The sequence below is a fragment of the Heteronotia binoei genome, chromosome 17, assembly GCF_032191835.1.
Source record: "Heteronotia binoei isolate CCM8104 ecotype False Entrance Well chromosome 17, APGP_CSIRO_Hbin_v1, whole genome shotgun sequence".
Lineage (NCBI taxonomy): Eukaryota > Metazoa > Chordata > Lepidosauria > Squamata > Gekkonidae > Heteronotia > Heteronotia binoei.
In genome coordinates, this window is record NC_083239.1 from 8,340,145 (window position 1) to 8,365,047 (window position 24,903).

Below are 24,903 nucleotides of genomic sequence, written 5' to 3' on the forward strand. Positions count from 1 at the left end.
AGCAGCCATTTTCTCCAGGGGAGCTGTGTGCAGAATTTCTAAGATAATGTGTTGATCCATGTGCAAGAGAGGTATTCTGTGGCTCCGTTAGAAATTTCTTGTATGAGAGACTGAGCAGAAGAAGGGCATCGAAACCATCTAAAGTTCCAGAGAGGTGAGTTCTCTTTCTCTCATTTTGTGGGCTTCGTTTAATTTCCTCAAGGTGCAAACTAAGGTTGCCAAGTCCAATTCAAGGAATATCTGAGGATTTGGGAGTGGGGCCAGGAGAATTTGGGGGTGGAGCAATAAGCAAAGTTGTGACAAGCACGATTGAACTCCAAAGAGAGTTTTGGCCATCACATTTAAAGGAACCACACACCTTTTAAATGCCTTCCCTACATTAGAAATAATGAGGGATAGGGGCACCTTCTTTTGGGGCTCATAGAATTGGACCTCCTGGTTTCGTATGCAAACTTGGAGAGCATTTTTAGGAGAGTCATCAGATGCTATGCTGAAAATATGGTGCTTCTACCTAAAAAAAAAAGCCCCTCCAGAGCCCCAGATACCCCAGATCAATTCTCCATTATACCCTATGGGAATCGACCTCCATAGGGAATAATGAAGTGCCCGGCAGACATTTCCCTCCCCCCCCCCATTTCTGATGACTCTGAAGTGGGGGAGGGCCTGCTCCTACCTGGGGTTTGGAACAGGTAGAAAGCGTGGATGCCTTCTGGCTTTCTACCTGTTCCAGTTTCCATGTTACTCTTTTTGGTTGCTACCTACCTGAGGATTGGCATCTCTACTCACAAGTTGCTGAACTTCCAACTTCTTCAAAGTAACACAGAGCCACCAAAGGTTCAAATTTACCTTTCCTATGCAAATGACCTCTGAAAAGATTGTGCAAGCAACGGAGGGTCTGGGCTGCTTTCACAGCCACTGGGAGCAGCCATGTTGTTCTGCCTGCTCCCCCGTCCCCATTCAGCCTTAAAGACACAGACACACCATCCCAAGAGGAAGCCTTTCCAAGTGGAGTCTGAAGCCTCCGGAGGTGGAAAGGCACATGGTGGCTGTGGGGGCGGGGCTTGCCCCTGCCGGCCAGCTGACTGGGAGTTGGAAGGATCCTGGGAAAGCGGGAGAACCCCAGCTGGGACCTGGGGATTGGCAAGCCTAGTGCACACAGCTCCAGATCAACATTCACTGAAACATATTTGTGGACATTTCTATTGAAATTGAAAAATGGAGTGTCACAGCACGAGGACTTAAGGAGATGTTGCCTTTATAGATTTTGGATATGTGGCTATTGTAATTTGTTGTATTTGCTATAAATGCTGTAAAGCATATTTATTGTACTAAGAGTTGATAAACAGATATTACGTATATGTCACATTGCTTTATTTAGAAAGTGAACACATTATAAATTTTGTATTCTTTCGATGCATAGTTTGTTCCTGTATTACTCACACCGAAGCCTGGTTGTATTTTCTAATTTTCTCCAGGGGAGCTGATCTCTGCCAGCTGGAGGTCAGTTGTAAAAGCAGGAGATCTCCAGGCCCCACCTGGAGGCTGGCAACTCTAATGGCATCAATTCAAGATTCCGTAAGGATGAATTCACACACGTTATTAATTTTATTTATTTATTTGGAATTCATATCCCGCCCTTCCCACCAAGTGGCTCAGGGCGGCTTACAACATGTAAAAAACTAACATATAAAACTAGCATAGAATATAAAATTAAACATAAAAAGTTAATATTTCATAATTTACGTAGTTAAAATCTAGACATTTATCACAGTTATATACATAAACATTAAACCATACAGCGATCTTACAGCTACACTCAGTTCAAGTTCAGTGCCGGTTAGTTGTGGGCCAGCCGGAAGAGGGCTGTCTTACAGGCCCTGCGGAATTGAGCAAGGTCCCGCAGGGCCCCTACCTCTTCCGGCAGCTGGTTCCACCAGGAAGGGGCCATTACGGAGAAGGCCCTGTCCCTTGTAGTTTTCAAACGGGCTTCCTTTGGCCCCGGGGACAACCAGGAGATTTTGAGTTCCCGATCTCAGTACTCTCTGAGGAACGTGTGGGAAGAGACGGTCCCTCAGGTAGGCAGGTCCTAGGCCATATAGGGCTTTAAAGGTAATGACCAGCACCTTGTACCGAACTCGGTAGAGTATTGGCAGCCAGTGCAGAGCCCGGAGTCCCGGCTGGATGTGCTCCCGTCTTGGGAGCCCCAATAACAGCCGGGCGGCTAAAAGTATGTTTAATCTTTGTTCTGCTGTTGCTGCGCGCATGTGAAAAAAAGGCTATTCTCAATCTCAAGGGGTGTACTGGGAATATGGACCAGGGTGCCAACAGAGGCACTGGCTCAGTGTTGCCGCCAGTAGACTACAGAGGAGGTTCCTGAACAGCCAGCAGTATTGCTGCTGAGCGTCCAAACCAGCTAGGGTTGCCAAGTCCAATTCAAGAAATATCTGGGGACTTTGGGGGTGGAGCCAGGAGACTTTGGGGGTGGAGCCAGGAGAAATTAGGGGTGGAGCCAAGATCAAGGCTGTGACAAGCATCATTGAACTCTAAGGGAGTTCTGGCCACCATATTTAAAGGGACGGCACACCTTTTCAATTCCTTCCTTCCACAGGAAATAATGAAGGATAGGGGCACCTTCTTTTGGGGCTCATAGAATTGGACCCCCTGGTCCAATCTTTTTGAAACTTGGGGGGTATTTTGGGGAGAGGCACTAGATGCTATACTGAAAATTTGGTGCCTCTACCCCAAAAAACAGCCCCCCCAGAGCCCCAGATACCCGCGGATCAATTCTCCATGATTTTCTATGGGAATAAATCTCCACAGGGAATAATAGAGTTCCCAGCAGACATTTCCCTCCCCTCCCCCTGTTTTCTGACGACCTTAAAGTGGGGGGAGGGCCTCCAAACCGGGGGATCCCCTGCCCCCACCTGGGGATTGGCAACCCTAAAACCAGCTAGCCCCTGTGGTGTTGGCAGAGCTGCTGGAGCTTGGCCGTTTGCTCTGGGCCTCCAGCGGCCTTCCAGAACAACGACTCACCAGGAATTTCCCTGTAAGTTAGATGGTCAGTTTTCCCCTGCTGGTCTATGAGTAAAAGGCACAGGCAGATTAAAATGCGTTTGTATTGTGTTTCTGCGTCAATAGATGGCCACACAAGGGGAAGCCGATTGACAATTGCATTTATCTCTCTGCGTTTTTGCAGGGTATGTCTGGTTTTGGGCTGGGGGGTGATTAACTCCACACACACCCCCATACACATGTCAGAACATTTCCCAGTACAATGATTAATCCCTACAGGCTGTACCAAGAAAATCTGCAAAAGCCTAGAAAGAAATTGCTGCTATTCAGCCGGAGGCAGTTGAATAAGATTGCCTTGAGCTGGAAGAGCCTCTGGGGGCTCCACTTTTCTTTTCTCATTTGATAGGCCCATTTCCCCTCAAAAGGGTTGCAGATAGTTAACGTGTGCAGGCCTTTCATTTTACCCAGTTTATGCCACAGATAGGCTTGCCAATCCCCAGGTCCCAGCAGGGGTTCTTCCGCTTTCCCAGACTCCTTCCTGCCCCCAGTCAGCTGGCCGGTGTGTGGAGGGGGAAGCCCCGCCCCCAGAGGACCCTGTGCCTTTCAACCTCTGGAGGCTTCAGTCTCCGATTGAAAGGCTTCTTCTTGGGATGGTTGCTCTGTGTTACTTTGAAGACGTTGGCAGCAACTCGTGAGTGGATAGGCCAATCCCTCGCTTCAGAGTTGCCAGAAAAGGGAGGGGGAGAGGGAAACGTCTGCTGAGCACTTCATTATTCCCTATGTGGAGATCGATTCTCAAAGGGTATAATGGGGAATTGATCTGGAGGTTTTGGGGGCTCTGGGGGAGCTGTTTTTTTGAGGTAGAGGCACCACATTTTCAGTATAGTATCTAGTGCCTCTCCCCAAAGTGCTCCCCAAGTTTCAAAACAATTGAATTAGGAGGTCCAATTCTATGAGCCCCCCAAAAAGGTGCCCCTATCCTTCATTATTTCCTATGGAAGGAAGACATTTTAAAAGGTGTGCTGTCCCTTTAAATGTGATGGCCAGAACTCCCTTGGAGTTCAATTATGCTTGTCACACCCTTGTTCCTGGCTCCGCCCCCAAAGTCTCCTGGCTCCACCCCCAAAGTCCCCAGATATTTCTTGAATTGGACTTGGCAACCCTAGCCACAGACCAACGCTGATTAATGTTTGTTCTTTTGGTACCCATTGCATAGCTATGCCTGTGCGTTAGAACGGAGAAAGGAAAGAGTACAGGTTATTTGTCCTTAAGTTGGTATACAAATTCTTGCACTAACAAATGGAAGGTCTGCAACCTGACATGCAGTGAGGAAAAAAGAGTAATAAAAACCAGGGGAGATTTGCATGCATACCTACACTTTGTAGTTTTCTATACTAGCAACCTATGCAGGGTTTTGTCCCGATCAGGAGTAGTTGGGCTGGCCAGGGGAGTTCAAGAGATGCCTTAATGCCAATGCACGAGTAGAAAATGTAGGTCAAAATGCCCCGAGCCACATGAAGGATACAGAATTAGCCTTTGAGAGATCAACCCAGACCTTCTGTTGGTTTCTGAATTCTCGGATCCATGTATTTTCACACATTGTTTGATAATAATGAACACTTGAAACCTGCTGATGTCCAGATTAAAAAAGAACGTTTGAAGGTTCTGATGTGTGTGCCGACCCCCTGCATTTGATGGCTGGATTCTATCCCATGAGTTACAATTCCTACCCCTGGCCCAATGCATGTGGAACACTTGCATGATTTAAAAGTACATTTTAAAATCCCAGACTGCACCACAAATGTGAACATGCTTTACTTCTTATATTGCCACTAAAACTGCCTTGGTGGGAACTTGAAACTGAAATAATCATTATTTGTGTTCATGCATAATGAAACTGAAATAATAATGATTCGTATCACTGCATAATAAACAGTGCAATACAAGGCACAGTTGTAATACCCTTCTCAGTCCATTGACAAGGTGTAGTGCTGTTTAGGATTGCACTGCAAACTATCTACAACGGTGAGGCATTCCAAATGCAATGTACAGATAACTGGATATAGTGAAGGCAGCATGTCGAAAACTCTATAGAGGATCATTAATTCCACCTGTGCACACAGCCCCTTTGATTCATCAGCCAAGAGAGTGTGCCTATTTTCAGTTGTGAAGTGTTAAGAAGAGGATGCAAATTGGAAGCCGGTCGTGAGCTGACTCCAGGCACTAAAAGCTTCTTGCTGAAAGTGTCAACAGTGTGAATTTTTAAATTGGAGACGACAATGGAAAGGCAGTTTTGAATGTTTAAAGTGAAGTTAGTGCTGCTGAACAAGGCGGGGGGAGCTAGAAGCCTTTATGTCTTCTGATGAACTGTAAAACTGTCTCCAAGCTTTGTCAGCTACTTGGAAGACAAAAGGCAGTTAATGGGCTCTTGTTTTTCATTTCATCCCTTCTCCCAATCCATTCCCCAAAGACTGCTAACAAGGGTACCATATTCCTCACTGCAGAAAACCAGCTTGCTGGAAACTCTCAGTGAGTCTGATTTTTTTTTTTTGTTACTGTTTCAAAGCTAGCTTGCCAGCTCAGCCTCTCTGGATGGTAAATCATCTCCGCTGGAGGAACCAATCTATTTCCTCTCTTCTTTTGGCTCTTATCTGCTAGCAGGTGCTGTGCTTTTGTACTGATCAGCTGTGGCCAAAGCATTCACTTGTTCAGTGTACTCTTCCAACGCTGGGGTATGATGACTTCCACTTTCCATAGCCTAGTATAAAAATTTAAACTTTTTTTTTAAAAGGCAGTATGCAGACACCAGAATATAATGCACAAAATTAAAGGGATGGAAGTTGAAAAGCTATGTTTTGCATTGTTTTTGAAGGATCTTGAATAAATCTTATCATAGTCTATCTTATTCAGTAGTCCTGAATACCAAAATTTATTCTCCTTTTTTGCCCCAGTGCTGTATCAATGCGGCCTGTTCATTTTCTTATGTCTACAGTGTATATGTCACCTCTCCAGAAACTTCCTCGGCATGACTCACAAAATAAAATAATAAAAGCACCATAAAACTACTTATTTACAAAATGCATGTGCCACTTTTCTGCCCAATCAGGGCCAGAAAGGCAACTAATAATTAAAAACAAAAACATTATCTAAAAAATCATAAAACTTCAACTACCATAAAAGTAAAGGTAGTCCCCTGTGCAAGCACCAGTTGTTTCCGACTCTGGCATGTGTGTGTGTGTGTGTGTATAAACACAAAAAAAGGCAATTAAAACATAGGTTAGGAAGGTTTTTGGGATCAATGAGGGAATGCCAGACAAAAAAGTCTTCAGCCCTGTGATTAAAATGAGACAAATTAATATCTTTATGGACGGAGTTTCATAATTTTCACACCATAACAGAGAAGAGTCGCTTTCAGGTTGCCACCTATCTAGGCTCAGAAGACAGAATATGACTTTAATGCATGACCTGGAGAGAACTAGGCAAGCCCAATCTCACCTGATCTCAGAAGCTAAGTAGGGTCGACTGTGGCTAGTACTTGGGTGGGAGACTGTCCTTTAAATACCCAGTCGGAAGACAGAAGCAGGCTCTATTCAGCCACCACCGTGAATATCCTCCAGGCCCCCAGTAGGGGTCAGTCTCCAGAGGTTAGAAATCAATACCAGAACCCTGAATTGGGAGGGAGTGTGGTTAGGCCAAAACTGGCGTGATATGGCTCTTATGATAAAAGCATAAAAACAATCAAAATTGTGTGTGCCACCAAATACCTTCTGACTTATAGCGACTCTGTGAATTTATGACCCCCAGAGTGGCCTATCGTTAACAGCCTTCCTCGAATCTTGCAAACTTCCTTTACAGAGTCACTCCATCTCATTCTGGGTCTTCCTTTTGCTGCCTTCAGCTTTTCCTAGTGATTGTTTTATCTAGTGACTCTTATCTTCTCACAATGTGGCCAAAGTACGATAGCATCAGTTTAGAATCAAAATTAACACAAAACGCCCTGACCTGGGTAGCTCCAGCAAGCCTGATCTCATCAGATCTCATAAGCTAAGCAGGGTCAACTCTGGCAGGTACTTGGATGGGAGACCTCCTTGGAATACCAGAGCCAGAAGCAGGGACAGGCTTTATTCAGCCACCTCTCTGAATATCCTCTAGGCCCCCAGTAGCAGTCAGTCAACAGAGGTTGCTATGACTTCTAGGTGCACACACACCTGTACATATTAAAAAAAAACCCACAAAAAATTAACACAAAATGTTAAACGCCTAGCAATTAGAAACCCAGTTGTTTATTTCATTTTTTCATTTCATTTTCATTTTATTTGCTTTATATCCCGCCCTACCCCACCAAAGCGGGCTCAGGGTGGCTCGCAACATAAAAGTTCTAACAATAAAATTCAAGAATTAAAATGCAATAATAATTGACATAATTAAAACAACAAATATGTCAGTACATCAATCAGTCTCAGTGTGCTATCTTATAGTCTTCTGTCTTATAGTCAGTGTGCTATCTTATAGTCTTTCCATATTTCAATGCCGGTCAGTTATAAGCCAACCGGAAGAGGACTGTCTTACGGGCCCTGCGGAACTGTCCAATGTCCTTTTCTTTAAGCATACACAAATCCTGTTTGGGACTTCCTAAGTCATTCTGAGTAGCTTTCTTGCATAAGAAGCCCCATGTTAGATTCGATCAAGGTCCACCTAGTTCCTTTGGACTAGTTCATCAATAGTTCATGGCAGTGTTCCTGCATTACCAGGTTTCCAATGTGTGCCTCCAATCAGAACTGGTCCCACTCCACAGAGGGGGCTATGAGCCTGGGAACAGGGAGATCTGGACGCAAATCCAATCAAATAAATAAATGTTTTTTCTGCTGCTGGGAACCTGCCAACTCCACTCAGTATATGGAGCAGAAAGATCAACCCTTCTCCTCGATTAAACTGTTCTAGTGGTGTGGACCCAATCAATTTTCCCACTCGTCATCCAACGCTCCTTACAGCAACGGCCCTGTCTCAAGTGACTTTTGTCCACATAGGTCCCATGATCCTCACTATAATTTTGGGGGGTGGTCAAAGAGGACCCACCTTCCCTTTCTATCAGCAAAAAGCTGCTTCAAGCCACACCACTAACTCCATGCTCAATCAGGAGCTCTTCATCCAAATTCTCTCCTAGGCCTCAGCAGTCCCTCATTGGTAGTAGCCAAGTCAGTTGCAGCAGACGCTGGTAGCTCTCCCTAAGGAATTGCACATCTTGGTTTGGTTTTCAGCCACAGTGCAGCAGAAGGTGTTTTGGTGCGCCACCAACTTTTATTTGTTTAAGTACTTAATTAAACAGTTGTCTTAGCCCCTGCCTGGTCCAGAGAGTTCTTTGCAAGACATTAACTAACCAGAAAGCACTATGCGGTCTGTCAGAGAGTGTCCCACAGAACCAAATAATAATAATAATAATAATAATAATAATAATAATAATAATAATAATAATAATAATAATAATAATAATAATAATAATAATAATAATAATAATAATAAAATTATTTATATCCCGCCCTCCCCGCCTAAGCAGGCTCAGGGCGGCTAACAACATCCATAAAATATACAATACAGTAGTTATGCAAGACGTTAAAATCGACATTATCTAGAAACCATTCTAAATTCACATTCACAATTCACATTTAACATAATTTGACAGTAACAGTGATGTTCCTGGTGCTATTTCTGTCAATTTACGCGATAGCGAAGATCCCTGAGGCAAAATCATTTTGGCGGATCCATTTGTTTAGTGATCGTTAATCAGCAATCTGCAAAAGCCAGCCTAAAAAGGAAGGTCTTGCAGGCCCTGCGGAATTGGTCAAGACTCCGCAGGGCCCGCACCTCTTCCGGGAGCTGGTTCCACAGGCATGGAGCTGCGATGGAGAAGGCCCGTGCACGGGTGTTCTGCAGTTTGGCCTCTTTTGGCCCAGGGATAGTCAGCTTGTTCTTCCCTGCTGACCTCAGTGCTCTCTGGGGCTCGTATGGGGAAAGACGGTCCCTCAGGTAGGCAGGTCCTCGGCCATATAGGGCTTTAAAGGTAATAACCAGCACTTTGTAGTGAACCCGGTATGTAACTGGCAGCCAGTGCAGTTCGTGCAGCCCTGGCTGTATGTGCTCCCACTTCGGGAGTCCTAGCAACACCCTAGCTGCTGCGTTCTGCACTAGCTGCAGCTTCCGGGTTCGGCACAAAGGCAGCCCCATGTAGAGGGCATTACAGTAGTCCAGTCTTGAGGTGACTGTCTCGTGAATCACTGTTGCTAGGTCCCGACGCTCTAGGAAAGGGGCCAACTGCCTTGCCCGCTTCAGATGAAAAAACGCTGACTTGGCAGTTGCTGCTATCTGGGCCTCCATTGATAATGAAGGCTCCAGTAGAACTCCCAGGCTCTTGACTTGGCGCGCCGCTTTCAGCGGCGCACCGTCAAAAACCGGGAGAGGTATCTCCCTCCCCAGAGCACCGCGGCCCACGTAAAGGACCTCTGTCTTCGTCGGGTTCAGCTTCAATCCATTCAACCTAAGCCACGTTGCCACAGCCTGCAATGCCTGATCCAGATTCCCTGGGGCGCAGCCAGGCTGGCCGTCCATTAGCAGATAGAGCTGGGTGTCATCTGCGTATTGATGGCAGCCCAGCCCAAACCTCCGGGCAATCTGGGCAAGGGGGCGCATATAGATGTTAAATAACATCAGGGAGAGAACTGCTCCCTGAGGCACCCCACAGTCTAGTGTGCGCCTCTGGGACCGCTCGCTCCCGATTGCCACCCTTTGTCCCCGACCCTTGAGGAAGGAGGAAAGCCATTGTAGGGCCAACCCCCTAACCCCTATGTCGGCGAGGCGGCGGGTCAGTAGCTGATGGTCGACTGTATCGAACGCCGCTGACAGATCTAACAACATCAGCACCGCGGCGCCACCTCAATCCAGTTGCCCACAGTCTATCCCACCCACTTTTTACCATTTATAGACAAAACTGAAGGCCATGTTAAAGTCGTGGCTGAGCAGCATAAAGAAAAACAAAAGTCTCTGTTGTTGCACACATAGCAGGAAAGAGTAAACAGATGGAGCCGAGGGCTACAATCAACAACAACCCACGGGCCAACTTGGGAGGCCCTTGGGCTTATACACCCCCCCCCCTCCTTTACCCCAGCCCAGGAATTGAGTACTTTTGCATTCCTAACTAAGCACAGCTTGTTATATCATCCAACGTGCTGTATGGTTTGTACTCTTCCTTATAAATCTGGATGGAACTGAGCTTTGAAGCCCTGATTTATAAGCAAGTTGACAACATGTTAAGTAGTGGATTGGATACAGACTAAATTGGTAATTCCCACTGATACCCCTTCCTACTGCAGACCCCATGTCATTCTGTGGGGTCCCCTATCCTCTGCAACCAATATTTCGTGGAGATCAGTGGGCAGCAATGGGGGGAAGAGTCAGGAAATGTCTGTTCTGCTGATGAAAAATTTAGTGCGGATTCAATCCGATGGTTAGTTAAGAATGTGGATGTCGTTGGTTTCTGAGACACAAGGGGGTGGGAGGGAAAGGAACATACCAGTAAATTATCATAAGGACAGAAGTGACATATAAATGCAGCAGCCAGGGATGTTTAATGAGTTTGATTCAAAATCTGTTCAGTATATTTTTATCCCATATCATCTTCTAAGGGACTCAGGTGGGCACGCATGGCTCTTCCTTCCCCATTTTATCTTCCTTCCCCATTTTGTCTTCACAACAATCCTGTGAAGTTGATTAGGCTGAGATTGTGTGACTGGTTCAAACTGGCAGAGTATGAGGATTTGAACTCAGCGCTCCCAGATCCTAGTCGCACACTATAGCTGCTATACTACATTGACCTCTGCTAGAAGCTGTCAGTTATTGGAAGGTGAAACGGTAGTGTAGAACTGAAAGGTGGCAGGATCAGCTAAGAATGCAAAAAAGAGGAATGGATGCCATCCTTGCCTAAGCTCTCAATGCCAGTTTTACATATAATTGTAATAACAGTTATTTGCACGGTTTGCCAGACATCCTGGTTTACATGAACTGGCCCTTCACTCTTGCATTATCATGTCGCTGCTGCAGTTGGATCATATTGGAATTTTGTTTCTTTGTGCCAGAGTCACTTGAGATTTTTCCATTTGTTAATGTCTCCCAAGTGCCGCTCTCTCCTTTTTGTTCACATCAAAGGAACAGATACATCTGTGCGTGGCTGGCATCTTCCTGTGGTGGTTTATTGTAGCTCATTCATTATAGCCAGCTGTATTAAAAGCAAAAGACAAAACTCTACAGAGATTCCTTGTATGACATCCTTTTATTACATGAAGTTTTGTAGGCAGTTTTGGCAATTGTATCTGCTGACTCGTATGTCTTTTAGATAGCTATCCGGCATTGGTTTATTCATAGAAATCCCTTGAACTCACAAACAACATTTTATCCTCAAGTAAATATAGTTGACTTCCAAGTGTTTAAGCTTGTAATAGCAGAGTATTTAAGGTTTTACCATCAAAAGAACATAGCATACTCCTTTCCAGCATATAAAATCTTACCCTATGAACATATGAAGCTGCCTTATACTGAATCAGACCCTTGGTCCATCAAAGTCAGTATTGTCTTCTCAGATTGGCAGCGGCTCTCCAGGGTCTCAAGCTGAGGTTTTTCACACCTATTTGCCTGGACCCTTTTTAGTTGGAGATGACAGGGATTGAACCTGGGACCTTCTGCTTCCCAAGCAGATGCTCTACCACTGAGCCACCGTCCCTCCTACATATGAAGCTGCCTTCTACTGAATCAGACCCTGGGTCCATCAAAGTCAGTATTGTCTTCTCAGACTGGCAGAGGCTCTCCAGGGTCTCAAGCTGAGGTTTTTCACACCTCTTTGCCTGGACCCTTTTTTGGAGATGCCGGGGATTGAGCCTGGGACCTTCTGCTTCCCAAGCAGATGCTCTACCACTGAGCCACCGTCCCTCCCCTGACTGGCAGTGGCTCTCCAGGGTCTCAAGCTGAGGTTTTTCACACCTATTTGCCTGGACCCTTTTTAGTTGGAGATGCCAGGGATTGAACCTGGGACCTTCTGCTTCCCAAGCAGATGCTCTACCACTGAGCCACCATCCCTCCTACATATGAAGCTGCCTTATACTAAATCAGACCCTCGGTCCTTCAAAGTCAGTATTGTCTTCTCAGACTGGCAGTGGCTCTCCAGGGTCTCAAGCTGAGGTTTTTCACGCCTCTTTGCCTGGACCCTTTTTTTGGAGATGCCAGGGATTGAACCTGGGACCTTCTGCTTCCCAAGCAGATGCTCTACCACTGAGCCACCGTCCCTCAATATTGGAACTGGTGGTCATATATGAACAAATGAAGCTGCCTTCTACTGAATCAGACCCCTGGTCCATCAAAGTCAGTATTGTCTTCTCAGACTGACCGCGTCTCTCCAGGGTCTCAAGCTGAGGATTGGTGGTTGCCTGGAGTGATTCATACTAGTCAGTGTAGGTGACCAGATGTCACTATTTGTAAACATATATTAAAGTATAGTTTGCATTTTTGCTTGCTTGATCTTGAGCAGTTTTTAAAATTTGTTGTATTTTTGTATTTGTCAGAAGTCATGGCAACCTCTGGTGACTGACCTCTACTGGGAGCCTGGAGGATATTCAGGGAGGTGGCCGAATAAAGCCTGCTTCTGCCTCCTGACTCCCAGTATTCCAAGGAGATCTCCCACCCAAATATTTGCCAAAGTCAACTGATACTCTGCTTTTCTCTCCAATAGGGATTCAAAACAACTTACAACATTGTTCTCTTCTCCATTTTATCCTTGAAACAGCCGTACACGTAGTGTTGCCAGGTCTGGATTAGGAAATTCCTGGAGATTTTGAGGATGGATCCTGGGAGGGCGGGTTTGGGGAGGGGAGGGACCTCAGTAGGCTATTGAGTCCACCTTCCAAAGCAGCTATTTTCTCCTAGGGAACTGATCTTGGTTATCTGGTGGGAGATCTCCAGGAGGGTTGGCAACCTGACTTATGAGGTCGGTTAGGCTGAGAAAGTGACTGGCCTGAGGTCAGCCAGCAAATTTCCATGGCAGAGTGAGGATTCAAAACTGAGTCTTTTAGATCTGCCAGAATAATGCATTATGATTCTATTTGCGACTTCTAAAAACTCAAGACGAGACTTATTTTAATGTCCTATTATCATTGCTAGGTACCTTGTCAATATGCCAATTTCCTTGAGATGAAACCTGTGACAGAATCACTCTAATAGTGAGGGGGTGGAGGAACAGCAGAGATTCGCACTTTGACGTGATATTCAGGCACGTTTAGCCATATCTCAAGCACTAACCCTGTGAACAATAGCCATTAACTTCCCACTGTGACCTTGACAATTAGCTCCTTAGCTCCTGCTGATTAGTGTACCACTTGCCAGCTGGCTTTTTATTAAATCCAAAGGGAACCTATTTTATTTTTTAACATATTTCCTTTTTCTTCAGTAGGCAGTCTTGACCTTTGGGGCCCAGATTTTCCAGCTGTTAAGTGGCCGTTAAAGGGTGTGGTTTAAGTGGCTGAGTGGTGATAAAAACCTTGCATTGCAAGACATACCAAACACCTCTTGAAAGATGGATCCAAGTGGGTAGCCATGAAGCAATGTGACAAAAGTTAGAGTCCAAGAGCACCTTTAAGACCTACAAAGTTGTATTCAGGCTGTGAGCTTTTGTGTGCATGTGCGCATTGTCAGGCATGCATATGAAAGCTCACAGCCTTAATAAAACTTTGTTCTTCTTGAAAGATGGGCATAAGCTGGCATTTCAGTAGCTTTGCAGGCTTGGGTTCTGTTTCCTTGAGAACACCATGCCTTATGAGACCTCATTGGCCAAAGGCAGGGATGGACCATCAGCTTTCATACAACAAGGAAAATTTTCATGACTAAAGACGAGTCATCCATGACTAAGCAGGTTTTCATGACTAAGGACGAGTCATCCACAGCAGCCTCAAGAAAGACCTTCTCGTCTTCTAGAAAGACCTTCATGTTTCAAGTCCTCAGAGGAAAACTTAACAGAGACAAGGCAGGTAGATAGATGCAAAATGCCTTGCCCCCAGGACTTTTTTGTAGAAAAAGTCAGCAGGAACTCAGTTGCACATTAGGCCACACACCTTTGACGCCAAGCCAGCTGGAACTGTGTTCATGTGCGTTCCTGCTCAAAAAAAACCCCTTTGCTTGCCCCCAAACCCAGTCTATGCTTCAGGGATTTTTTCCCCCTTGGGGAATGTGACAGAACGGAGTTTCAGAACATCTTAGTGGAAACAAAATTCTCAAAAAATGTTTAAGAGTTCATGAGGGTCACCTGTGTGTTTCTCCTTCATATCCCTCTTTAGAGTTCCAGCACCCCTTTTTCCCCAGAAAAAAATCCCTGCTATGGTCAGTTCAAACCAATGTCAGGAAAAATCAATACTACTTTGCAGTTCTGAGAGACTACAGTCCTACTTTGGTGCAAAACTGGATTTTTTTTTTTGCACCTGTGCCTCAAGAGCCAAATATGACTCCTTAACAAGGAAAATTAAAATTGAAGGTATATGGAGGGGTAGGAGGGATGTTAGAAAAACTGGGATGTAAAAGCAATGGCACCCAAAGGTTTTTGTGGGAGTAAAGGGCTTCGGATTCTTTACAAAAAGGGAAATCACAGAGCCAAACAGTTACCTGGAATCAATGTGCGAACCATGCACAGGTTTATGCCAGTGTACCAAAAGAATTGCATAGGCTGCTTCTCGGGGCTTTTGTTTTTTTTAAGCAGGGAACACACAGGAACACAGTTCCAGCTGGCTTGGTATAAGGGAGTGTGGCCTAATTTGCAAATGAGTTCCTGCTGGGCTTTTTCTACAAAAAAGCCCTGTGTGAAATAATGGTGATATCAGGGGTGTGGCCTATTATGTAAATGAGTTCCTGCTGGGCTTTTTCTACAAAAAAGCCCTGTGTGAAATAATGGTGATATCAGGGGTGTGGCCTATTATGTAAATGAGTTCCTGCTGGGCTTTTCCTACAATAATAGTCCTGTGTGAAATAATGGTGGTATCAGGGGTGTGGCCTATTATGTAAATAAGTTCCTGCTGGGCTTTTCCTACAAGAATAGTCCTGGTGCTTCTGCATATATTTATGAGTTATCGTGAGGCCTTTTTATGTGCCTCATTCCTAAGAAAGGGGTTGCAACAGCCAGTGTTTGGGCTGCAGAAAGTTTATGACTTATGAAGCAACACATCAATTATTGGTAATATTAGATATTATATTTTTAGTTATGGCCATGGGCTTTCTTAGCCTGTCTCTTTGCTGATCTCTTTCTCTGCATCTTGACATATTTTGGCTATTTAATAAGGCTGACCTTCACGAAGACTTATACCCTCTATTGCTATCTCACAGTGTCAGCATGCCCAGACAAAGGCATCATACAACTATCAACAGTGATTGCACAGAGGTACTGGCTATGCTTCTGTGTATGTTCCTGGCCATTGTATTTAGCTGGGTTTTCACCTGCTATATATACTTTATTAACCTGAAAGAAGTCTCTAGTCAACGGAAGCACTGTGTTGCCATTTGCTCCCATTTAAATCAACAGTGTGGCATCACGGGGATAAATTTTTACCTGTCAGGATCTGATTTAAAACTGACCTTAGTCCAAAAAGCGGTTCTCAGTGCTGCATTCCAGGCTTGAAATGAGTGATCAAGGAATGTTTCTGAGCATGTGCAGAATGACTTTCCTTCATCCATAGGTATCCACAGCTTGGCCCCAGCTTTTGAGACTAGGGAAAAGGATCTTATTTAGAAGGTCTCCCAGTGAGTTTCCATGGCAGGGCAGAGATTCAAACGTGGGTCTCCAAGAATCTAGTCTGGCCCTCTAACTACTGCATCATGCTGCGTCTCTCACTTTGCCCCTCTTTGGCAGGCCCCTCTTATGTCAGCCATGCGCATAAGTCCCAAAGGATGACTCAGAATTCTGTCATTCTTGGGCAGTTCTGAAATATTCAGGAATAACAATTCTTCTGACTATGCAGAGTGTTTCCCTTTCACCTAGGTGGACTGGTGAGCATGATGAAAGAAGAGGTTGGCTGATCCCTAAAGTATAAGGATGAAATTGGATTTATTTTTTCATTTTATTTCATTTATTTATTTTTTTAGCGGGACGGTCTTATACAGAGTGAATACACCCGTTGGGCTTTGAGCTCCAGAGCAGCTTTGGCTACTAGCTGTCTTAAAAGGGGGGAAAGCAGCTTACCGGAGGCGGCATACACTTTTATTCAATATATATTGTATGTATTATGTTACAGGGATGCATATTTTATATTACACATTGGTAGGGTTGCCAAGTCCAAATCAAGAAATATCTGGGGACTTTGGGGATGGAGCCAGGAGACGTTGGGGGCGGAGCCAGGAAAAAGGGTGTGACAAGCATCATTGAACTCCAAAGGGAGTTCTGGCCATCACATTTAAAGGGACAGCACACTTTTTAAAATGCCTTCCTTCCATAGGAAATAATGAAGGATAGGGGCACCTTCTTTTGGGGCTCATAGAATTGGACCGCCTGGTCCAATCCTTTTGAAACTTGGAAGGTATTTTGGGGAGAGGCACTAGATGCTATACTGAAAATTTGGCACCTCTACCTCAAAAAACAGCCCCCCTAGAGCCCCCGTTACTAGGGTTGCAAATCCCCAGGTGGGGGCAGGGGATCCCCCGGTTTGGAAGCCCTTCCCCCGCTTCAGGGTCGTCAGAAAGTGGGGGGAGGGGAGGGAAATGTCTGCTGGGAACTCTGTTATTCCCTAGGGAGATTTATCCCCATAGAAAATCATGGAGAATTGATCCGAGGGTTTCTGGGGCTCTGGGGGGGGCTGTTTTTTGAGGTAGAGGCACCAAATTTTCAGTATAGCATCTAGTGCCTCTCCCCAAAATACCTCTAAAGTTTCAAATAGATTGGACCAGGGGGTCCAATTCTAAGAGCCCCAAAAGAAGGTGCCCCTATCCTTCATTATTTCCTATGGAAGGAAGGCATTGAAAAGGTGTGCCGTCCCTTTAAATGTGATGGCCAGAACTCCCTTTGGAGTTCAATTATGCTCGTCACAGCCTTGATCTTGGCTCCACCCCTAATGTCTCCTGGCTCCACCCCCAAAGTCTCCTGGCTCCACCCCCAAAGTCCCCAGATATTTCTTGAATTGGACTTGGCAACCCTACCTGTTACCCATGGATCAATTCCCCATCATTCCCTATGGGAATCGTTCCTGGAGGTGCATGATGGCTGTGGGGGAAGGGGCTCCCCACCCTCCCCAGCCAGCTGGCTGGGGGAGTGGGGAAGTCTGTAAGAACATAAGAGAAGCCATGTTGGATCAGGCCAACGGCCCATCAAGTCCAACCCTCTGTGTCACACAGTGGCAAAAATGTTATATACACACATACACTGTGGCTAATAGCCACTGATGGACCTGTGCTCCATATATTTATCTAAACCCTTCTTGAAGGTGGCTATACTTGTGGCCGCCACCACCTCCTGTGGCAGTGAATTCCGCATGTTAATCACCCTTTGGGTGAAGAAGTACTTCCTTTTATCCGTTTTAACCTGTCTTAACCTTTAAAACCGGGGGATCCCGCTCTGGGACCTGGGGATTGGGAAGCCTATACATTTGTTATATATGTTACTCAGTATACATATTAAGCCCCGCTGAACTCATCGGGGCTTGCTTTCGATTCTTCGACTCCGACTTGGCTGGGCAGGTAGCCCCAGGAGCGGCTGAGATTCCAGACCGCTGGCGTCATCTCGGAGGCCCGAGCTGCAGGGCTGCGGCCACGCGGTCGCCCCGGGAGCAGCTCGCCACCTGCCTGCGCCACGCCGAAGACCCTCCCCGCCTCTCCGCCCTTCCGCCCTTCCGCCAAGGCAGAGCGACGCCGACTGCAGCCAGAGCAGAAGCCCGCCGCGCCTGGGCGGAGCCGCCTTTCCCTTTCCCTTGCCCGCCAGGCCGAGCAGCCAATGGGGCAGCAGAGGCCGCCGCGGCGCTCCTCGTTGGCGGGGAGCCGCGCGCTCAGGGCTGGGGGAACGAGCGGCGTATAAAGTCGGAGCTGCAGCGCAGGGGCTCGGCGGTGCGGGGCTCGCGAGGGAGGCGCGTTGCCGGCGGGACTCGCGGCGCTGCTCGTGGCGCTTTGCGGAAAGCAGCCGCGATGCCGCTCGCCCAGCTGGGAGCCGAGCCTTGGCCCGACATGGAGCTGGTGGACATGGAACTGGACGCCGAGGTAAGCCGTGGCGGGGCGCGACGTGGAGGGCAGCGAGCTGGGCGCGGGGCCCGGGGATCCGAGGAGAAGGAGGGAGGCTCCCTTTCCCCTCCTCGCCGGAGGGCTCCGAGCGGATCCTCCGTGGACTGCGCTCCACCTGGCCCGCGCTTCCTTGCGCGCCCGCGACGTCTCTCTTCTTCGCCACGTTTGGAAGCGAGCAGGGGGGAACTGCAAAAACCCGGGCTTGGTCTTTGGGCGCGGTAGTAGGAGGCCTCTGCTTTCTCCCTCCTTTTTAGGGTTGCCAAGTCCAATTCAAGAAATATCTGGGGACTTTGGGGGTGGAGCCAGGAGACTTTCGGGGTGGAGCCAAGATCAAGGCTGTGACAAGCATCATTGAACTCCAAAGGAAGTTCTGGCCATCACATTGAAAGGGACGGCACACCTTTTCAGTTCCTTCCATAGGAAATAATGGATAGGGGCACCTTCTTTTGGGGCTGGTAGAATTGGACCCCCTGGTCCAATCTTTTTGAAACTTGGGGGGTATTTTGGGGAGAGGCACTAGATGCTATACTGAAAATTTGGTACCTCTACCCCCCAAAACAACCCCCCCCAGAGCCCCAGATATACGCAGATCAATTCTCCTTGATTTTCTATGGGAATAAATCTCCATAGGGAATAACAGAGTTCCCAGCAGACGTTTCCCTCCCCTCCCCCCGCTTTCTGACGACCCTGAAGGGGGGGAGGGTCTCCAAACCAGGGGATCCCCTGCCCCCACCTGGGGATTGGCAACCCTACTCCTTTTGTGCAAGGGGAGTCTTTCCACGGCTTTAGCTCCCCCCCCCCCTCCTTCCCCGCTACATGGATTGAGTTGGGGGGGGGGGAGACTTGGCACGCCGAGAGGAACCGCTTCCTTTTCCTGGAAGCTGCTAAAAGGAACCGTCGAGGGGGGGGGGCGGAGCGGAGAGGGCCCTTTCCCTGCTCGTGAAAAGGAATCGGGACCTCGTCTTGGAGCTGATCGACGTGCGGCGTCCTGCTCTTTGCCCCTGGAGCAATCGGCGTTGGGGGCGGGATCGCTTTGCGCGACTGTCGAGGCGAAGCGGCCCCGAGGAGAAGTCAGCCGTTCCTGCACGACTAGGGTTGCCAAGTCCAATTCAAGAAATAGCTGGAGACTTTGGGGGTGGAGCCAGGAGACTTTGGGGGTGGAGCCAGGAGATCTTAGGGGTGGAGCCAAGATCAAGGCTGTGACAAGCATCATTAAACTCCAAAGGGAGTTCTGGCCATCACATTTAAAGGGACGGCACTCCTTTTCAGTGCCTTCCTTCCATAGGAAATAATGAAGGATAGGGGCGCCTTCTTTTGGGGCTCATAGAATTGGACCCCAATTTGAAACTTGGGGGGTACTTTGGGGAGAGGCACTGGATGCTATACTGAAAATTTGGTGCCTCTACCCCAAAACACAGCCCCCCCCCAGAGCCCCAGATACCCGCAGATCAATTCTCCATGATTTTCTATGGGAATAAATCTCCCTAGGGAATAACGGAGTTCCCAGCAGACGTTTCCCTCCCCTCCCCCCACTTTCTGACGACCCTAAAGCGGGGGGGGGGGGCTCCAAACCGGGGGATCCCCTGCCCCCACCTGGGGATTGGCAACCCTATGCACGACGGAGTTCTCGAAAGGGGAAAGTCGCTCTGCAGCCGGAGGCGTTGCTGACGGAGCTGAGGAAGCTGCGGGGCTGGGGAGGAACGGGCTGACTCCTTGCCCGTTTGCAGCCCGGGGCGGGGGGTGGCTTTTCCTCCGAGCCTTCCGGCGCAACCAAGGGGGAGTCTGCCGCTCGAGGGCGGCCGCTGCTTTCTGCACCAAATGCGGCAGCCGGGAACGACCCGGAGAGCAGATCGGCGCTCCAGTGGGATCCTGCGCTTTCTGGCTGCTTTGGGGAGCTTGAGCTGCTGTCCTGAGAAGTCTCGCCTGCGGGGAAGCCTCGTTGGATAAAACGGGGCTTTCTGCACAGTAGACTTGTTGAGGATTGTGCCCCCGTCTCGGCAGTACACTTGAAGGTCTTAAAAACAGTCGGGGAGGTGGGGAAGGCGCTTCCTTTTAAATAGGGATAATTCTTTTAAAACAGTTTTAGCATCTAAGCCTGACCTGAGACAGGACTCTTGTGGCATCTTAAAGGCAAGCTGATTGATTTGTGTGTGAGCTTGCTGAGGGCCAGATGCTGGGTCAGCAGATGTGCCTGCTGCATTTTTGCCTTTCTGTGTGTTTATTTTAATACTTCTGCTCGAGGCTCTTTTTGAGTTCAGCTACCTTTGGTTTTGGCTAGAGTAGAAGAAGAATAGTTGATTTTTATATCCTGTTTTTCTCTATTGGAGTCCAAAGTGACTGACAATCCCCCTTCTCTTCCCTGACATCAGGCATCTTGTGAGGCAGGTGGAGCGAATTCCGAGAGAGCTGTGATTGACCCAAGGTCGCCCAGTAGACTTCATGTGGAGGAGCGGAGAATCAAACCCACTTCTCCAGATTAGAGGCTGGCTCTTGGTGTAGGTTGAAGTGCTTATAGTAAAATGCAAAGTGATCTGTGGTCTTTATTGAATTCAGAGTCCTTGAACCCACTGCTTGAGCTGCCTGTGAGCTTGAACTTCTACCTCTTAAAGCTTTGCGTTCCTGTCGTGGACTAGCCGTGTTCATAAGCTGGTGGGAACACACATACAATCTGTGTGTATACTTTATCTTTCTTTATACATGCATGGAGTAATTTTCATGCGACATTCAGCGCCATGAATGCGCTTGGCTGTTTCTTACAAACAAATATACTGTATCATATGAACGTGGGTACTGAGCCATTGGTTCATTTAGGTCGGTCTTGTCTGCTGTGACTGGCAGAGGCTCTTCCAGGTCCAGTGTCAAAATATTTCACTTCACCTCCTGCCTGGTACTTTGAGCTGCAGATGCCAGGGTTTGGAGTTGAGAGCTTTGGCATGATAAATCACCCAAAGGGTGATTAACATGTGGAATTCACTGCCACAGGAGGTGGTGGCGGCCACAAGCATAGCCACCTTCAAGAGGGGGTTAGATAAAAATATGGAGCAGAGGTCCATCAGTGACTATTAGCCACAGTGTGTGTGTGTGTGTGTGTGTGTGTGTGTGTGTGTATATATATATATATATATATATATATATATATATATATATATAATTTTTTTTGCCACTGTGTGACACAGAGTGTTGGACTGGATGGGCCATTGACCTGATCCAACATGGCTTCTCTCATGTTCTTATGTGACACAGAGTGTTGGACTGGATGGGCCATTGGCCTGACCCAACATGGCTCCTCTTATGTTCTTATGTGACACAGAGTGTTGGACTGGATGGGCCATTGGCCTGATCCAGCAGGGCTTCTCTTATGTTCTTATGTGGCACAGAGTGTTGGACTGGATGGGCCGTTGGCCTGATCCAACAGGGCTCCTCTTATGTTCTTATGTGACACAGAGTGTTGGACTGGAGGAGCCATTGGCCTGATCCAACATGGCTTCTCTCATGTTCTTATGTGTGACACAGAGTGTTGGACTGGATGGGCCATTGGCCTGATCCAACATGGCTTCTCTCATGTTCTTATGTGACACAGAGTGTTGGACTGGATGGGCCATTGGCCTGATCCAACAGGGCTCCTCTTATGTTCTTATGTGACACAGAGTGTTGGACTGGGGGGGCCGTTGGCCTGATCCATCTTGGCTTCTCTCATGTTCTTATGTGTGACACAGAGTGTTGGACTGGATGGGCCATTGGCCTGATCCAACATGGCTTCTCTTATGTTCTTATGTGACACAGTGTGTTGGACTGGATGGGCCATTGGCCTGATCCAACAGGGCTCCTCTTATGTTCTTATGTGACACAGAGTGTTGGACTGGAGGGGCCATTGGCCTGATCCAACATGGCTTCTCTCATGTTCTTATGTTCTTAAATAGATGCTGTACTGCTGATCCATGAGCCCCTTCCTTTAGTGGCTTTGCTAAGTGGTCTCAGTGAGCTTTCTAGGGGACAGGGCGCTGCATCAGCGTAGGTAGGCATCCAGATTTCCTTTCCTGCCTTCTACGTGTTCAGTCTCCCTTGCTTCTGGAGCACCAATTATTATCTTGTATTTTATTGGGGGATGTGTTTGCCTTTTTCTCCAAGGAGATGAAGCGTGTGGTGTACTTAGGCTCTTCAGCTGTATTTTGTCCTTGCAGCAACCTCCAAGCCTTGCTTTGAGGTAGTGACTGCCTAGAGATTACCCAAAGAGTTTAGTGGCTGAATGAACAATTGAACCAGTGTAGTGAAGCGGCTAGAATGTCAAACTAGGATCAGGGAGCCCCGGGTTCAGCTCTCCTCTGTGCCATGGAAGCTTTCTGTATGACCTTGGACCAGTCATGTTCTCAGCCTTACCTACCTAAAAGGCATGTTGTGAGGATGAAATGTTGAAAGGGATAACTTCACCTTCAGTCCCTATTGGGGAGAAAAGTGGGGTATGGATGAAGGAAATAAACAATCCAGGATTTCCCTGGGTAGTTCAGTTCTCTTATCTGCTGCAGCACTTCAGTTTCCTAATTTATATCCCAGCTTTCTCACTTATGGAGACCCAAAAGCAGCTTTCATAATTCCCCCCTTCCATTTTGATCTCACAAAGCACCGTGAGATAGATTAGGCTAAGAGTATGTGGCTGGCTCGTGGTCACTTGCGATCTTCCGTGGCAGAGCAGAGATTCAAACTTGGGTCTTCCACAGCCTAGTCTGACCCTCTAAGCACTATACCACGTTGTGAGTACAGAGGAAAGTCAGAAGTGCTGACTGCTCATTCTGTCCTGATTCCTGAGTTCCATATGTTCTAGTGTCTGTTAACTTGAGTGTCCAAATCTAATACGAGGGAACAGGTGACTAGGTGGCAAGGAAAGGAAGCTGGTTTGTCTTGATACCTTGGAACGAACTGTTATGTAATGCTGACAGATATACTTCCACTGTCATGCATTCTTTAGGAGGAGGCTGGGGCTCAGTTTTGCTTGCCCAAGGTCCCATGTACAAGCCCTAGCATCTCTAGTTAAAAGGACTGGGTGAAAGACCTTAGCCTGAGACCCCGGAGATCCACTTCTAGTTTGAGAAGACAATTCTGACTTTGAAAGACAAAGGGATTTTACTCAGTAGATGCCAGCTTCATGTGTGTTCGCATGTTTCTGTGTTTGTTTAGGATAGGAGTGCTGATGTGTGAATTTGCAGGCTTGTTCTTTGACATGGCTTTTTTCCGTGTTGATTTTTTAGATAGAGGTACCTGTCACTGCACGCTCTTGGGGTTGAGGATGAGATCTAGATGACTCTTCCTATGTTTTGTGCCTATAATTATAAAAGGGTAGCCCATGTCAGTGTAGAGCAGCAAAATAAAAGTCCACTGGCACCTTAAGAGATGAATAATACTGGAAATGTAAAAAACATGAAGGTTCTTTCTTCCATATGTGGTGGACTTGTGAAAAAGCGAAAGAGTACTGGAAGATGATACAACAAGAAATCTCCAAAATTTTGGGTTACAATTTCAAGAAAACTGCAGAGACGTTCTTGCTTGGTTTAAAATTAGAAAAATTTCCAAAGGAAGACAGGACTCTAATTTGGTACTTGCTATCAGCTGCTAGGACATTGTATGCGCAGCTTTGGAAGCAAGAAAAAATACCAGAGAAATGGGACTGGACTATGAAAGTTTTATCGGGGAGTGAAATGGACAAACTAACTAGAACGCTAAGAAACTATGATTTAGAGATATTCAAAAAGGAGTGGAAGAAATTTAAAGGATATATGGAGAAAGAGTGGAATGTAAAAAGACATTGGGCAATTTTTTAGCATTAATGAGGGAAAATATATATATATATATTGAGCTTTGATCAGTTAGTAGTACCTTTAGTATTGAACTTGAATCTATAACTTCGGGGAAGTCAACATTGGAGGGAGGGGGGATTGAAATGTCATATGGGTTAGTACTGAAAATTTATAATTAAGATTTTTAACCATATGCTATTAATACATTGTTAAAACACAAAGAGATGAATAATATTTGTTCCATTGTAAGCTTTCGCAAGTCAGATCTCACTTCATTAGATGCATTAAGTGTACGTAAGGCCACAAGGACACATGAAATTGCCTTGCGCTCAGTCAGACCATTCTTCAATCAAATCTGTGATGACCTGCTGCTTGACCATTTCCCCTTGAGATGCCAGGGGTTGAACCTGGGTCCTTCCGCAGGCTAAGCAGATGCTCTGAGCCACACGTCCCCAAATTGTAGGCTAATCATAGGGATGTATACACCAATGCATCTGAAGTGAGTTCTGATTTACAAAAGCCAATGCTGTAACGAATTCCATTTAGTCTCTGTGGTGCCACACTGAACTCCTGTTCTGTGTTCTCTGCAGCCTTTTCCATGGTGCGTTTGAAAGGAACACGTTTTGTATGGACTTGCTTGTACTGCACTGTAGACATAGATACCCTGGAAGGAACAACCATTGATCTGCTTAATGGCATTACAACTTTCTTTGTGTATATTATTATTCATTCTTAATGGCTTCTGGGCTTAGTGCAGTAACCAAAGGAGTAGTTAAATTTCCCCCTCACATTATGGGGGGGGGAGAGAATGTTCTCTAAATCCCTT

At 46.8% G+C, this 24,903-nt stretch overlaps 1 protein-coding gene across 1 annotated transcript in view; it reads left to right on the forward strand.

Annotated features, from left to right (window-relative positions):
* Window positions 1-18,074: 18,074 nt before the first annotated feature.
* RPS6KA1 (ribosomal protein S6 kinase A1) overlaps window positions 18,075-24,903 on the forward strand; it is a 148,028-nt gene continuing 141,199 nt past the window's right edge. Inside the window, exon 1 of the mRNA XM_060257997.1 lies at window positions 18,075-18,267. Within this exon, the coding sequence (XP_060113980.1) occupies window positions 18,196-18,267 (72 nt within the window). The 5' untranslated portion in view covers window positions 18,075-18,195. The remainder of the gene's footprint in view (window positions 18,268-24,903) is intronic.